Raw genomic sequence first — 13,930 nt, 5'->3', positions numbered from 1 at the left:
GGTGCATATTTGGAAGGTGGGCATATATGTGGGCAGAGTCTGGGCAGAGCATAAGTGGGATGCACAGTTACATGCTTAAATTATAGAATACTATCATTTTTCAGCAATCTATGCACAAGCATTTGCACCTCCTTTTTGGCTGCTGTAATTGATCACACCTAAATTATGTTACTATGCTAGTGTTTTATCAAGGAAAGTTGGCGTATACTTTCCTGTTTAGAATAAGCTCCAGATAAGCACCTTCTTAGTGCCAAAAAGGACAAAGAAAAGAGAAATCAGGAAGGCAAAAGAGAGGGTGGAAGAAACAATAGCCAAAAATGAGCCTTCTCTGCTTCCATTGCATTTAGCAGCAGAGACTTTAGATAGGATCCAGCCAATGAGAAGCCGGTAAGGGAGGAAGACTGGAAGGTAGCTCTAGTCACAGAGAGGGAGGAGGTGACCTGGTGGAAGTTCCTTTGCTGTCAAAGTTTCTGCACCTGATGGAGGTGAAAGAAAAATTAGCCCTGTCTCCAAAATGCCCCAATACATTTCTCTGAGAGAAGCAGTTCCTGCAGCTGCAGTAGACAGACACTGATTCACTGTAACATAATGATTAAGGAACTGCCCCTTTCAAACTGCCATCCCCTCTCATCTCCGTTCCTCAACACAGATACAGAAAGTGTACACATTGATTCAGTCATACACAGACACACCCACCATCATGCAAACACATATGCACAGACATACCCACCCACCAATCTCCCCTAAACACACATGCATTTACATGCACAGGATGAGAGACTGATAGTCGCAGACCAGGAGAATGGGGTGTAGATTAGACGGCTCACAGCAAGCACAGAAAAGACTGGTACATCTGTTGGTTCTACAAAAGAGACCTCGAAACAGTTACTCGTGTACTAATTGGCTACGAAGTTTTAATGGCAGAAAATTTCTATTCAGAAAGACAATAACGTGGCACATCTCATTCTTTGAAAATTTTGGAAACATTACAATATCACTGTACTGGAAAAATATTGGAATTATGCCCTAAAAGAAATATAGAGAATGAAGACAATATGATAACCTTGAACATTCCCATCTCAATCAATAAAAAGATGGATGGAAGGAAGCCAAATAGAGAGGGAAAGTTATCAATGAGTGCAATTGTTAAGATATGTCATTTTACTGTTACCCCCCATTTATTAGTAACTAGGTCTCATTGCATAAAATGGGACCTGTGGAGGGGCATAATTGAACGAAAATGTATATCTCCATGGGCGTTTATCTCCGAGAACGGGTCCGTGAAGGGGCGGACCGAACCGTATTTTCGAAAAATAATAGACGTCCATGTTTTATTCGACAATTTGTGAGCTGGGCGTTTTTGTTTTTCAGCGATAATGGAAAATGAAAGCGCCCAGCTCAAAAACGAATAAATCCAAGGCATTTGTTCGTGGGAGGGGCCAGGATTCGTAGTGCACTGGTCCCCCTCACATGCCAGGACACCAACCGGGCACCCTAGGGGGCACTTTTACAAAAACAAAAAAAAAGGTAAAAGAGCTCCCAGGTGCATAGCACCCTTCCCTTGTGTGTTGAGCCCCCCAAATCCCCCTCAAAACCCACTGCCCACAAGTCTACACCATTACTATAGCCCTAAGGGGTGAAGGGGGGCACCTACATGTGGGTACAGTGAGTTTGGGGGGGTTGGATGACTAAGCATTAAGCAGCACAATTGTAACAGGTGGGGGGGGATGGGCCTGGGTCCACTTGCCTGAAGTCCACTGCACCCCCTAACAACTGCTCCAGGGACCTGCATACTGCTGCCAGGGAGGTGGGTATGACATTTGAGGGTGAAAATAAAAAGTTGTGAAACATCATGTTTTGTGGTGGGAGGGGGTTAGTGACCACTGGGGGAGTCAGGGGAGGTCATCCCCGATTCCCTCTGGTGGTAATCTGGTCATTTAGGGCACTTTTGGGGGCCTTATTCGTGAAAAAACAGGGTCCAGGAAAAGTGCCCTAAATTCTAGCTACAAACGCATACGTTTTTTCCATTATCGGCGAAAGGTGCCCATCTCTCCTCGGCCGATAACCACGCCCCAGTTCCACCTTCGCCACGCCTCCGACACGCCCCCATCAACTTTGTACGCTTCCGCGATGGAGTGCAGTTGAAAACATCCAAAATCGGCTTTCCATTATACCGATTTATTCGTTTTTGTGAGATAAACGTCTATCTCCCGATTTGGGTCGAAATCTAGGCGTTTTTCTCTTTCAATTATAAGGTGGATAGTAAAATAGCAAGAGTTAATAGTAAAATAACACATCTTAACAGTAGCCCACATTAATAACTACACCTGAGGATCATGTAAAATAGCTGGGTATTTACCTGACTAAGGGGCTCTTTTGCAAAGGCACAACCCTCACCACGCTCCATTTTTGGCACTTGAAAAAAAATATTTTTAGTGCTGGGGACTTACCTGGTACTTACCGCTAGGTTAGCTTAGGAGCCCTTACCGCCTCTTAAATAGGTAGCGGTAAGGGCTCCCCCAAGAAATGGCCGTGTGGCAAGTGTTTAACTTACCATATGCCATTTCCTTTTCTTTTTTTAAAGCCTTTTACCTGCTGAGGTAAATGGAGGCCTCGGTGCATGGCAAATCCACGCACCAACACCACTGCAGGGCCCCTTATACCGCAGCTTGGTAAAAGGGGCCCTAAGGATGTTAAAATGCTATTTCCTTTTATGTTAAGTGTTTGCTTTCTAGAATGAAGGACCTACCAAAACTGGACCTCTATTCCTCTTCCATACTACATGGACCCCTGTGTGGGGGGCCTTACCTCCCAAAGCACGTAGTGCCTTGTTAAATACTTGATAGGTTTGAATAAGTGCCACTTGAGTGCCCTGGGAGTTTGGGTTGGGAGAATGGGGGGAGGGGGGGAGTGTCTGTGTGTGTGGGGGGGGGGGGGGGAATTGCTTGTTTTGTTACCAAGTTTAAGCTTGTGATTGCAGAGAAGGAATAACCTGCAGTCACTGTTTTTGTGTAAAACAAGCAGGAGATTGTCACAGGCAAAAGCATACTTCTCCTCCAGTTCGACATGTCGAGTGCATTTGACATGGTAAACCACAACATACTACTAAGAATACTAGGCCACTTCCGGATTGAAGGAAACGTACTTAACTGGATCAAAGGCTTTCTAACCACCAGAACTTATCAAGTAAAATCAAAGTCAAACATATCACCACCTTGGAAAGCAGTCTGCGGAGTACCTCAAGGATCACCATCATCACCAATACTCTTCAACATGATGATGATTCCACTGGCACAGTCCTTATCCAACCGAGGCCTTAACCCATTCATTTACGCAGATGATGTTACAATATACATCACCTTCAGACATGATCTGACAGAAATAACCAAAATCAACGATAGTTTGAACATCATGGACTCCTGGGCAAACTCATTCCAACTGAAACTGAAAACTGAAAAAACACATTGCCTCATCCTCTCCTCTCCATATAACAAATACAAACCCACAACCATAAATACTCCAGGACATACCCTCCCTACCTTGGACAGTTTGAAAATACTCGGTGTCACACTCGATCGCAACCTTACCCTCGAGAGCCAAGTAAACTCTGTAACAAAGAAAATGTTCTATTCAATGTGGAAGCTCAAATGATTAAAACCTTTCTTCCCAAGAGCAACTTTTCGATACGTAATACAATCAATGGTCCTAAGCCATGCAGATTATTGCAACGGAATCTACGCGGGCTGCAAAGAATAACTCATAAAAAAACTCCAGACCACCCAAAATACAGCAGCCAGGCTGATATTCAGCAAAACACACTTCGAAAGTGCCAAACCCCTCTGAGAAAAGTTGCATTGGCTCCCAATCAAAGAACGGATCATCTTCAAAATCTGTACCTTAGTCCACAAAATCATGTACGGCGTAGTCCCAGGATACATGACAGACCTTATAGACTTACCAATAAGAAACAAAATCAGATCGTCAAGATCCTACCTAAACCTACACTACCCAAATTGTAAAGGATTGAAATACAAAACAACTTACGCAGCCGGCTTCTCCTACATAAGCTCACAACTATGGAATGGGCTCCCAAAAGCTGTGAAAACAATCCACGACCACTTGAACTTCAGGAAATCACTAAAAAACCTATCTCTTCAAAAAGGTCTATCCCAACGACCCCACGTAACCCTCTTCACCTACCAACACAGCATGACTATAATCGAACAGGACATCACGCAATCTTCATCCATTCTGACCGTCCACTTATACCTCATATGATCCCTATACAACTTTGTATTTGTTATCCACCGACTGGGCAAACGCCTTTGACGGTACTATGTATGTCACATTGAGCCTGCAAATAGGTGGGAAAATGTGGGGTACAAATGCAACAAATAAATAAATTGTAGAGCTTTTAGGTTACTTTTGGTGGAAAATACACCATAGAAACAGAGAAAAATATAGGCAGATAAAAACCATATGGCCAATCCAGTCTGCCCCATCCATGTCATCTACTCCCCCTATCACTCCCTTTACAGATCCTATATACTACTACTACTACTTAACATTTCTAGAGCACTACTAGGGTTACGCAGCGCTGTACAATTTTGTCCCAAGCACTATATTGGAATGATCTGTTACAGTCATGTGTTACTTGTATGTTGACATGTGTTGATTCTACTTACATATGTGCTATGTAATTCTTTTGTGGTGTTAATAAAGAGTATTCTCAAGAAATAATAATAATCATGGACTGAAAGAAAGAGGAAAACACCAGCACAGTATTGATTACAGAGGTGTCAGTCCCAAGTAAATTACTCTGTGATTTATGTGGTGAGAACGAAGATCCTTCTCAAATACCAAGAAAAGCTGTCTGAGACCAAGAAAATGAAGCAGAAGGTTACAGAAATTTTCCCCATTGTTTCGGGTGCCACAAGTTTGATTTAAGAAGATTTTCCAAGCACACTGTGATAGGCTGCCAATACATGTTACATCTTATGAACTCCAGAGGGACGCTGTCTTTGACTCAGTGCAATATTACGATGAGTGATAGAAGTGAATTTGAGAGACTGAGTTCATACTCTACATGCCCTGGAATAGGAGTGAGGTTCATTACTTTCATGGTATGTATAAAATTAACCTCAATATAAAAAAAAAAGGGAGTTCAGACTACTTATTGAAAAATACTAATACAAAAAGGTTTGAATATGTATTGCTGTATAGTGTAACTTTGGAAGGCTAAGTGCTTTGAAAATATGCCCCATAGTAACATAGTAGATGATGGCAGAAAAAGACCTGCACAGTCCATCCAGTCTGCCCAACAAGATAACTCATATGTGCTACTTTTTGTGTATACCCTACTTTGATTTGTACCTGTGCTCTTCAGGGCACAGAATCTCTCACTCCGTCCCATTTCAAAATGGAAATAGTGTATTAATACTTACCAAACAGAACCTCAAACTTCCCAGTAGGGAAAAATGCCAATTGTACTAACAAATCCACTACTATTCAAGGGAACAGGGTAATATCATTGGTTCGTATTAATCATAGAAAAAGGAAAAAAGAATCACCCGCAAAAACTCCACCTTATAGAGAAAATCGGGTGGTTCAAAAAAACCTTTATTCCAATCAAAACAAGGGACAGGTAAAAAATCCACTCTACAGTGACAAAATCTTAGAGTAAACATGGACCAAACTGTAGAACTTCAAAAGAGTCTGCCCTTACGCCTGCTACATCAAAAATTGAAAAATTAAAAATTAAAAAAAAAAAGAAAGAAAGAAATTCCAAGGGTCTCTCCAAGCAATACTAATCACAACAGCCCCCACCTTAAACAAAAGATAAAAAAAAACCCGGACTGTCGCTTCACAAAAAGCCCCACGGAACACAACTTAGAACAACCGTTGTGTTAAACACTGGCCTCAATAGCACAAGCAAAATAGCACAACTGTTCTGTTTGTTAAGTATTAATGCACTAGGTTTGGGAGTTGATTTGAATAGTATAAGAGAAAATGATACTGTTAAGATCTGGCTGTATGGATGGGGGGGGGGGGGGGGGGGGGGGGGGGGAAACCAGGGACTTAGAATGAAAAAGATAAGGAGGCCTTTGAGGTAGGATGTCCTCTTGTGTAGTATTGCTTTACACCCTGTAATGTCTACAACTTCACCTGGATAGTACTAGTAGCTGCCTTTTTGCTGTTAGGTCATGAACAGCATTCACTCTGCAGCTCCTCAGTACCTCTCCACTCTTATCTCGCCCTACACTCCTCCCCAGGAACTCCATTCAGTGGGTAAATCTCTCTTATCTGCACCCTTCTCCTCCACTGCTAACTCTAGACTCAGTTCCTTTTTGCTGCCCCATTTGCCTGGAATAGATTTCCTGAGCCGGTACGTCAAGCTCCATCTCTGGCCGTCTTCAAATCTAAGCTAAAAACCCACCTTTTTGATGCTGCTTTTAACTCCTAACCCTTATTCACTTGTTCAGAACCCTTATTTTATCATCCTCACTTTAATATTCCCTTATCTCTTGTTTGTCCTGTTGTGTCTGACCTAATTAGATTGTAAGCTCTGTCGAGCATGGACTGTCTCTTCATGTTCAAGTGTACAGCGCTGCGTACGTTTAGTAGCACCATAGAAATGATAAGTAGTAGTAGTAGTATTTCCATTTTGAAATTAATGGGATGGAGTGAGACATTCATTATGCAGCAATACATGTTCAAAGCTTTTTTTTTTATTAGTATTTTTCATTATGTATAAAATTAACCCGTTTGGAGACATTGCCTCTAGAGGAACCGTAATACACACATGGAGGTCATGGAGACATAAAACATGCACTTTAATGTTGTCTTGAAATTCTTGCCATGTTATCATTTAACAATGCTTAGAAATTTAGAACTGTAGTAGGCACGAATGGAACATGTAATGTTGCAGTTAATTTATCACATTTGACAAGGAAGAAGATGCTGATCAGAACACCACTTAATAAACAGCAGTGGGTGGAACTGTGAGATGTTAAAAACTCGGTCTGTCGCAGACGCATTTCTATTTAACATAAAGATGAATATTCTTTTCAAGTTTACTGTCTCTTTTTGCTGCGATTTCTTTTGTTTTTTGCCTGCAGGGCTGCTTATTATAGCTGTGATCAAGACCTTTTCATGATTATTTGAAATGTTAAATGGGAGATGTGCCATGATGTTAGAAATATTTTCTTTGCTATCTTCCTACAGGTGGTTCTGCTGGCTGGTTCCTGGACTGGGTGGAGATAGATGCTCCATCACTTGGTAAATGCATAAGGTTCCCGTGTGGCCGCTGGTTGGATAAATCTGAAGATGATGGTGCCATTGAGAGATATCTTTTTCCTTCACTGCTGCAGACGGAAGAATACGTTCCATGTATGTATACCAGCATGGTGGAAATGAAGCAGAAATGACTAAATTACTGTAGCATTCCATGGAAAACTATGGTGTCTGTGTGAAGGCAGCTGTGGGCATTGCTGACTGTCAATGGGTACTTATATATGCCCATAACCTGCTCATGGCTTGCACTGTAAATCTGTTCTATCATCAACAAAGTGCATATTCCATAAGCCATTCAGCAGTAAATTAACTTGTTATAGCTAAAACAAAAGTTTAGATTATGGTTGCAAAATTGCTTAAACTTCTCTGGTTCTAATCACAGCCCCCGATTTCCTGCAGCAGATTTTTAACAATGATGTGACACGCGGAGGGGCATTTTCGATATGACATTCAAATCCGATTTTGGATGTTTTGATAAAATGGCCAAAAATCCAGAAAAATGTCTATCTTTTTGGGTCAAAAATCACCCTATTTTAAATGGTTTCGTGCACAGTGCATCTTTTTTTAAGGGCCATTTTCAAACAAAAACTGTCCAAGGGAAAAGTGCACAAAAACGAACTATTCCGATGTCTGGGGGCAACAGTCTTACTAGACTGGCCACACAAAGATCCCAGCCGAGCAGTGGGGCAGCCTAGGGAGCATTTAGTGAGCTTCACATAAAAGGTCCCAGGTACATCATAATCCCCTTATTTTGTACAGTGAGCCCTCCAAGAATAGAAAAAATGTACTGCACCCAAATGACACTATGACAGTAGCCCTTATGCTGCAGGTGTCACCTATATGTGGGTTCAGCAGGTATTTTGTGGGTTTTGGGGTGCTCACACTTTCCACCACAAGTGTACTAGTTAGAGTGGGATATGGGCCTGGGTCCCCTTCTCTACAGTCCACTGCACCGACCACTAGGCTTCTCGAGGGACCTGATTGCTGCTGTAAGAGAAATGGCCATTATTTCTGTAGCTGTCATAGAGTCTAGTATGTACTATCACTTTCATCTCTTAGGGGAGTGGGAGGGGTCAGTCACCACTGGGGGATTAAAGGGTCCTGCCTTTATCCCTCCAGTGGTCATCTGGCTAGTTCAGGTACCTTTTTGGCACAGTCATTATTGAAAGAGGTCCAGCCAAAAACATTCTATTTTTTGCCCTGTACGTTTTTACAATGTTCCGCGTTAGGAGTTACGGATCAAGAAAGGGATCTGGGTGTCGTCGTCGATGATACGCTGAAACCTTCTGCTCAGTGTGCTGCTGCGGCTAGGAAAGCGAATAGAATGTTGGGTGTTATTAGGAAGGGTATGGAGTCCAGGTGTGCGGATGTTATAATGCCGTTGTATCGCTCCATGGTGCGACCGCACCTGGAGTATTGTGTTCAGTACTGGTCTCCGTATCTCAAAAAAGATATAGTAGAATTGGAAAAGGTACAGCGAAGGGCGACGAAAATGATAGTGGGGATGGGACAACTTTCCTATGAAGAGAGGCTGAGAAGGCTAGGGCTTTTCAGCTTGGAGAAGAGACGGCTGAGGGGAGATATGATAGAAGTGTATAAAATAATGAGTGGAATGGATCGGGTGGATGTGAAGCGACTGTTCACGCTATCCAAAAATACTAGGACTAGAGGGCATGAGTTGAAGCTACAGTGTGGTAAATTTAAAACGAATCGGAGAAAATTTTTCTTCACCCAACGTGTAATTAGACTCTGGAATTCGTTGCCGGAGAACGTGGTACGGGCGGTTAGGTTGACGGAGTTTAAAAAGGGGTTAGATAGATTCCTAAAGGACAAGTCCATAGACCGCTATTAAATGGACTTGGAAAAATTCCGCATTTTTAGGTATAACTTGTCTGGAATGTTTTTACGTTTGAGGAGCGTGCCAGGTGCCCTTGACCTGGATTGGCCACTGTCGGTGACAGGATGCTGGGCTAGATGGACCTTTGGTCTTTCCCAGTATGGCACTACTTATGTACTTATATTAGCTCAGAAAAGCGTCCAAATCATAAGCCCGCTCTAGTCCCGCCCAAAACACACCTCCAACGTGCCCTCTTGAGAGTTAGATGAACTGCATAGAAAACATCTTAAAAATGAGTTTCAAAAGCAGCAATTTGGATGTTTTTGTGAAAAAACTGTCCGTCTACTGCTCTGTGCCATTTTTTGGACATTTTTCTGTTTTGAAAATGAGCCCCAAAGTGTCGCATCTCTCACTGTACAAAAAGATGGTACTTGTATAATAGGACACCTAAAGGAGAAGTCCAAAAGGTGACTATGTGCCTTTATCAGTTAGGCCTACTGTTTCAGTAGTGCTCCTAACATATTTGACACCTGGAGCAGGTGGGCATGAGAACACTGCCCTCGCCTGGCATCTTCCCTCCCCCCCCCCAACACATACCTCATACAGGTGATCCTGTCTCTTGACACCCCCCCCACCCCAACCATGTATCTTTTAAACACTTTGGGGTCAATATTCAGCTAGCAGTATTATTCTCAGATATTCAACACTGGGCCATGTCTGGACACTGGCATTGTGTGGCCGGCTATCTCATGTGTGCTTAAGTGAAATATTCAGCACTTAACTGCTTAAGGAACACTGCATAAAGATAGGATTGATTTTTTTATGTGGTCCAATTTAACTGCTAAACCTAGGCAGTTAAGTGCTGAATATTAGCACTTACCTATATATATGTGCCGACTCTGCCCCCAAACCGTTCACAAAATAGCCAACATTGAATTTAGCTGTCTGTGATAATATTCAGCGGCACTAACCGGTTAAGGGCTACTGAATATCAGCGGATAACCCCAAGCACATGATTTAACTAGCCAGGAGCCATTTCTGGCCAGTTAAATTGCTTTGAATATCGACTCCTTCAGTTTTTCGCCGGCAGTGAGCAATGACTCATCTACACTGCTCGCACCAGCCCCTGAGCCTTCCCTGTAATACAGCTTCCTGTTTCTGCAGAGGGGGGACCACACCAGAGAGATGGCTCTTGGGCTCATTATCGGCAAACAACTGAAGTATTTAAAAGGTACATGTGTGTGTTTTACCAAAGGGAAATCGTGCCAAACGAATCTCATTGAGTTTTTTGATTGGGTGACAGGAGAATTGAATCAGGGACGAGCTATGGACGTAATCTACTTAGATTTCAGCAAAGCTTTTGACACGGTTCCCCACAGGAGGCTTTTAAATAAACTGGATGGGCTGAAGATAGGACCTAAAGTGGTGAACTGGATTAGGAACTGGTTGACGGACAGACGCCAGAGGGTGGTGGTGAATGGAGTTAGCTCGGAGGAGGGAAAGGTGAGTAGTGGAGTGCCTCAAGGATCGGTGCTGGGGCAGATTCTGTTCAATATATTTGTGAGTGACCTTGCCGAAGGGTTAGAAGGTAAAGTTTGCCTATTTGCGGATGATACTAAGATCTGTAACACGAGTGGACACCCCGGAGGGAGTGGAAAACATGAAAAAGGATTTGAAGAAGCTAGAACAATGGTCTAAAGTCTGGCAATTAAAATTCAATGCGAAGAAATGCAAAGTGATGCACTTAGAGAATAGAAATCCACGGGAGATGTATGTGTTAGGTGGCGAGAGTCTGATAGGTTCACACGGGGAGAGGGACCTTGGGGTGATAGTATCTGAGGATTTGAAGGTGACGAAACAGTGTGACAAGGCGGTGGCTGTATCTAGAAGGTTGTTGGGCTGTATAGAGAGAGGTGTGACCAGCAGAAGAAAGGGGGTGTTGATGCCTCTGTATAAGTCGTTGGTGAGGCCCCATCTAGAGTATTGTGTTCAGTTTTGGAGGCCGTATCTTGCTAAGGATGTAAAAAGAATCGAAGCGGTGCAAAGAAAAGCTACGAGAATGGTATGGGATTTGCGTAACAAGACGTATGAGGAGAGATTTGCTGACCTGAACATGTATACCCTGGAGGAAAGGAGAAACAGGGGTGATATGATACAGATGTTCAAATATTTGAAAGGTATTAATCCACAAACGAACCTTTTCCGGAGATACGAAGGCAGTAGAACGAGAGGACATGAAATGAGATTGAAGGGGGGCAGACTCAAGAAAAATGTCAGGAAGTATTTCTTCACGGAGAGAGTGGTGGATGCTTGGAATGCCCTCCCGCGGGAGGTGGTGGAGAGGAAAACGGTAACGGAATTCAAACATGCGTGGGATAAACATAAAGGAATCCTGTTCAGAAGAAAAGGATCCTCAGGAGCTTAACCGAGATTGGATAGCACAGCCAGTAGTGGGAGGCGGGGATAGTGCGGGGCAGACTTATACGGTCTGTGCCAGAGCCAGTGGTGGGAGGCAGGACTGGAGGTTGGGAGGCAGGGATAGCACTGGGCAGACTTATACAGTCTGTGCCAGAGCCGGTGGTGGGAGGCAGGGATAGTGCTGGGCAGACTTATACGGTCTATGCCAGAGCCGGTGGTTGGGAGGTGGGGCTAGTGCTGGGCAGACTTATACGGTCTGAGCCCTGAAGAGCACAGGTACAAATCAAAGTAGGGTATACACAAAAGTAGCACACATGAGTTGTCTTGTTGGGCAGACTGGATGGACCGTGCAGGTCTTTTTCTGCCGTCATCTACTATGTTACTATGTGTGTGGGGTGGGAGGGAGGGGAGGAATTGAGAGACATCAAGTCGCTTGTGGGAGAGGGGCTGGAGAGAGATGGTTGGAGTTTTCAGCTGGTAGGGCTTGGGGATCCTCGCCAGCCACATTGCAATATATCCCCTTATTGCCTGCACCTAGGTGGACTTCCTCCACCACCACACCCTTGGTATGCCATTGCCCTGTAGTGCATAAATGCCAATGGAAACATTTATACCTTAATCAGAGCAAGTGTAAATGCAGTGTGTACTTAATGCATGTAATTGTGCATTTTATAAAATATGTGGATAAATCACAACTTCACCCCTGTGATAGTCACTGTACTACTAAAGTCTAGTTCAGAAGTGAGTGGCTGCTGTACATTTTCACAGTAATAGCATCCTTACTAGGCAGGGCAGAGGGCACATACTGAATTTAGATAGATAGATAGATAGATAGATAGATAGATAGATAGATAGATAGATAGATAGATAGATATTCTGGATTATGGTTTGGTGATTTTGAATCATAGCCACTAGAAACACCACCTTGAGCATGAAATCCTTTAAAAAGCAAGAATCTAAAGGTTCAAAAGGAGTCTGAGAAAGGGAGGCAAGGAAAACATTTAGATTCCACAAGGGAAAAATTGGTCTCGTAGGAGGTCGCAGTAGACTAGCCCCCCTTAAAAAATGGACAACATCCAGGTGCGACGCCAAAGACCTCCTTTGAATATGCCCTCTAAAACAGGAGAGAGCCGCCACCTGAACCTTAAGTGAAGAGAGGGACAAACCTTTTTCCAATCCTTGCTGTAAAAAATCTAAGATCTATACAATGGAAGTTCGAATAGGAGAATAATCGGATATAGCACACCAAGCCTCAAACACTCCCCAAGTTCTGATATAATTGAGAGAAGTGGAACAACGTTGAGACCGAAGCATAGTAGAAACCACGCTCACAGAGTAACCCTTCTTACTCATCCGCGCCCGCTCAAGGGCCAGACCATAAGAGAAAACCGATCCGGGTTTGGATGGACCACTGGACCCTGCATCAATAGATTTGGAATCCCTGGAAAAGGCAATAAAAGGCATTGTACGTGTGTAGACCATTACCTTACTGCTGTCAGGTTCTCAGGTTCAAAACATGCAGGCATGGACTTTGGAGTAATCGTGAGCCCTTGGGCTGCTGATGAGGAGAGGCAGCAGCAGCAGGCAAAACCCACCAACCAACACTGGGCTAGAATGCACCAGACTGGTACGCACTGAACTGGAACACACTGGACAGGAACACATGGGACTAGAACCAGGCTTCACCTACACTTAGCCGCCGTTCCCCAGGGGTTGTGCCCCTGGGTGCAGGCAGCCGGCAGGACTTGGAGGGAAATCGGTACTGGAACTAGCAGGCTGGAACACCAGGAATCAGGCTTCAGAAGTGCCCACAGGCACCTAGACAAAAGCAGGGCAGACAGGGTTCAGAAGTGCCCATAGGCACCTAGACAAAAGCAAGGCAGACAGGGGTTCAGGATACTCAGACAGGAGGGAAAGGAAGCCAAAAGCAGACAGGATTCAGAAGTGCCACCAGGCACCCAGACAAGAGCAAGGCAGAAGTGCTAACTGCATTAGGAATACAGGGTACTCAGACAGGAGGGAAAGGGAGCCAACAGGACTGGAATCAGGACAGGATTCAAGGCAAGCAAGACAAGGCAGAAGTGCTAACTGCACCAGCATTAACCTGGACCTTTGGCGTTTGCAAAGGCCCTGAAAGGAAGAACACCACTTCCTTATCAAGGCCATGACTGATGATGTCACAACTCCTGGACACAGGCAGGAAGCATACTGAAGCACAGAGACTCTTAACACACACAGGTGCAGTGTATTGGAGTAATTAGAGCCACACTGGAAGCAGCCAGCACACAGAGACAGAGACAAAGCTAACTCAGAAAGAACAGACAGAAGCCAGCTAAGAAGCTGACCACCAGAAATAAGGTAAGTTTGAGAGGGGTCACGACC

The 13,930-nt window shown here is 43.9% G+C and overlaps 1 protein-coding gene across 1 annotated transcript in view; it reads left to right on the top strand.

Moving 5' to 3' along the window:
• LOXHD1 (lipoxygenase homology domains 1) overlaps positions 1-13,930 on the top strand; it is a 439,720-nt gene that overhangs the window by 283,945 nt on the left and 141,845 nt on the right. The window contains exon 30 of the mRNA XM_030192909.1: positions 7,225-7,389. Within this exon, the coding sequence (XP_030048769.1) occupies positions 7,225-7,389 (165 nt within the window). The remainder of the gene's footprint in view (positions 1-7,224; positions 7,390-13,930) is intronic.

The sequence above is a fragment of the Microcaecilia unicolor genome, chromosome 2 (genome assembly GCF_901765095.1).
Source record: "Microcaecilia unicolor chromosome 2, aMicUni1.1, whole genome shotgun sequence".
NCBI classification, from domain to species: domain Eukaryota; kingdom Metazoa; phylum Chordata; class Amphibia; order Gymnophiona; family Siphonopidae; genus Microcaecilia; species Microcaecilia unicolor.
This window is presented reverse-complemented; position numbering and strand designations above follow the sequence as displayed.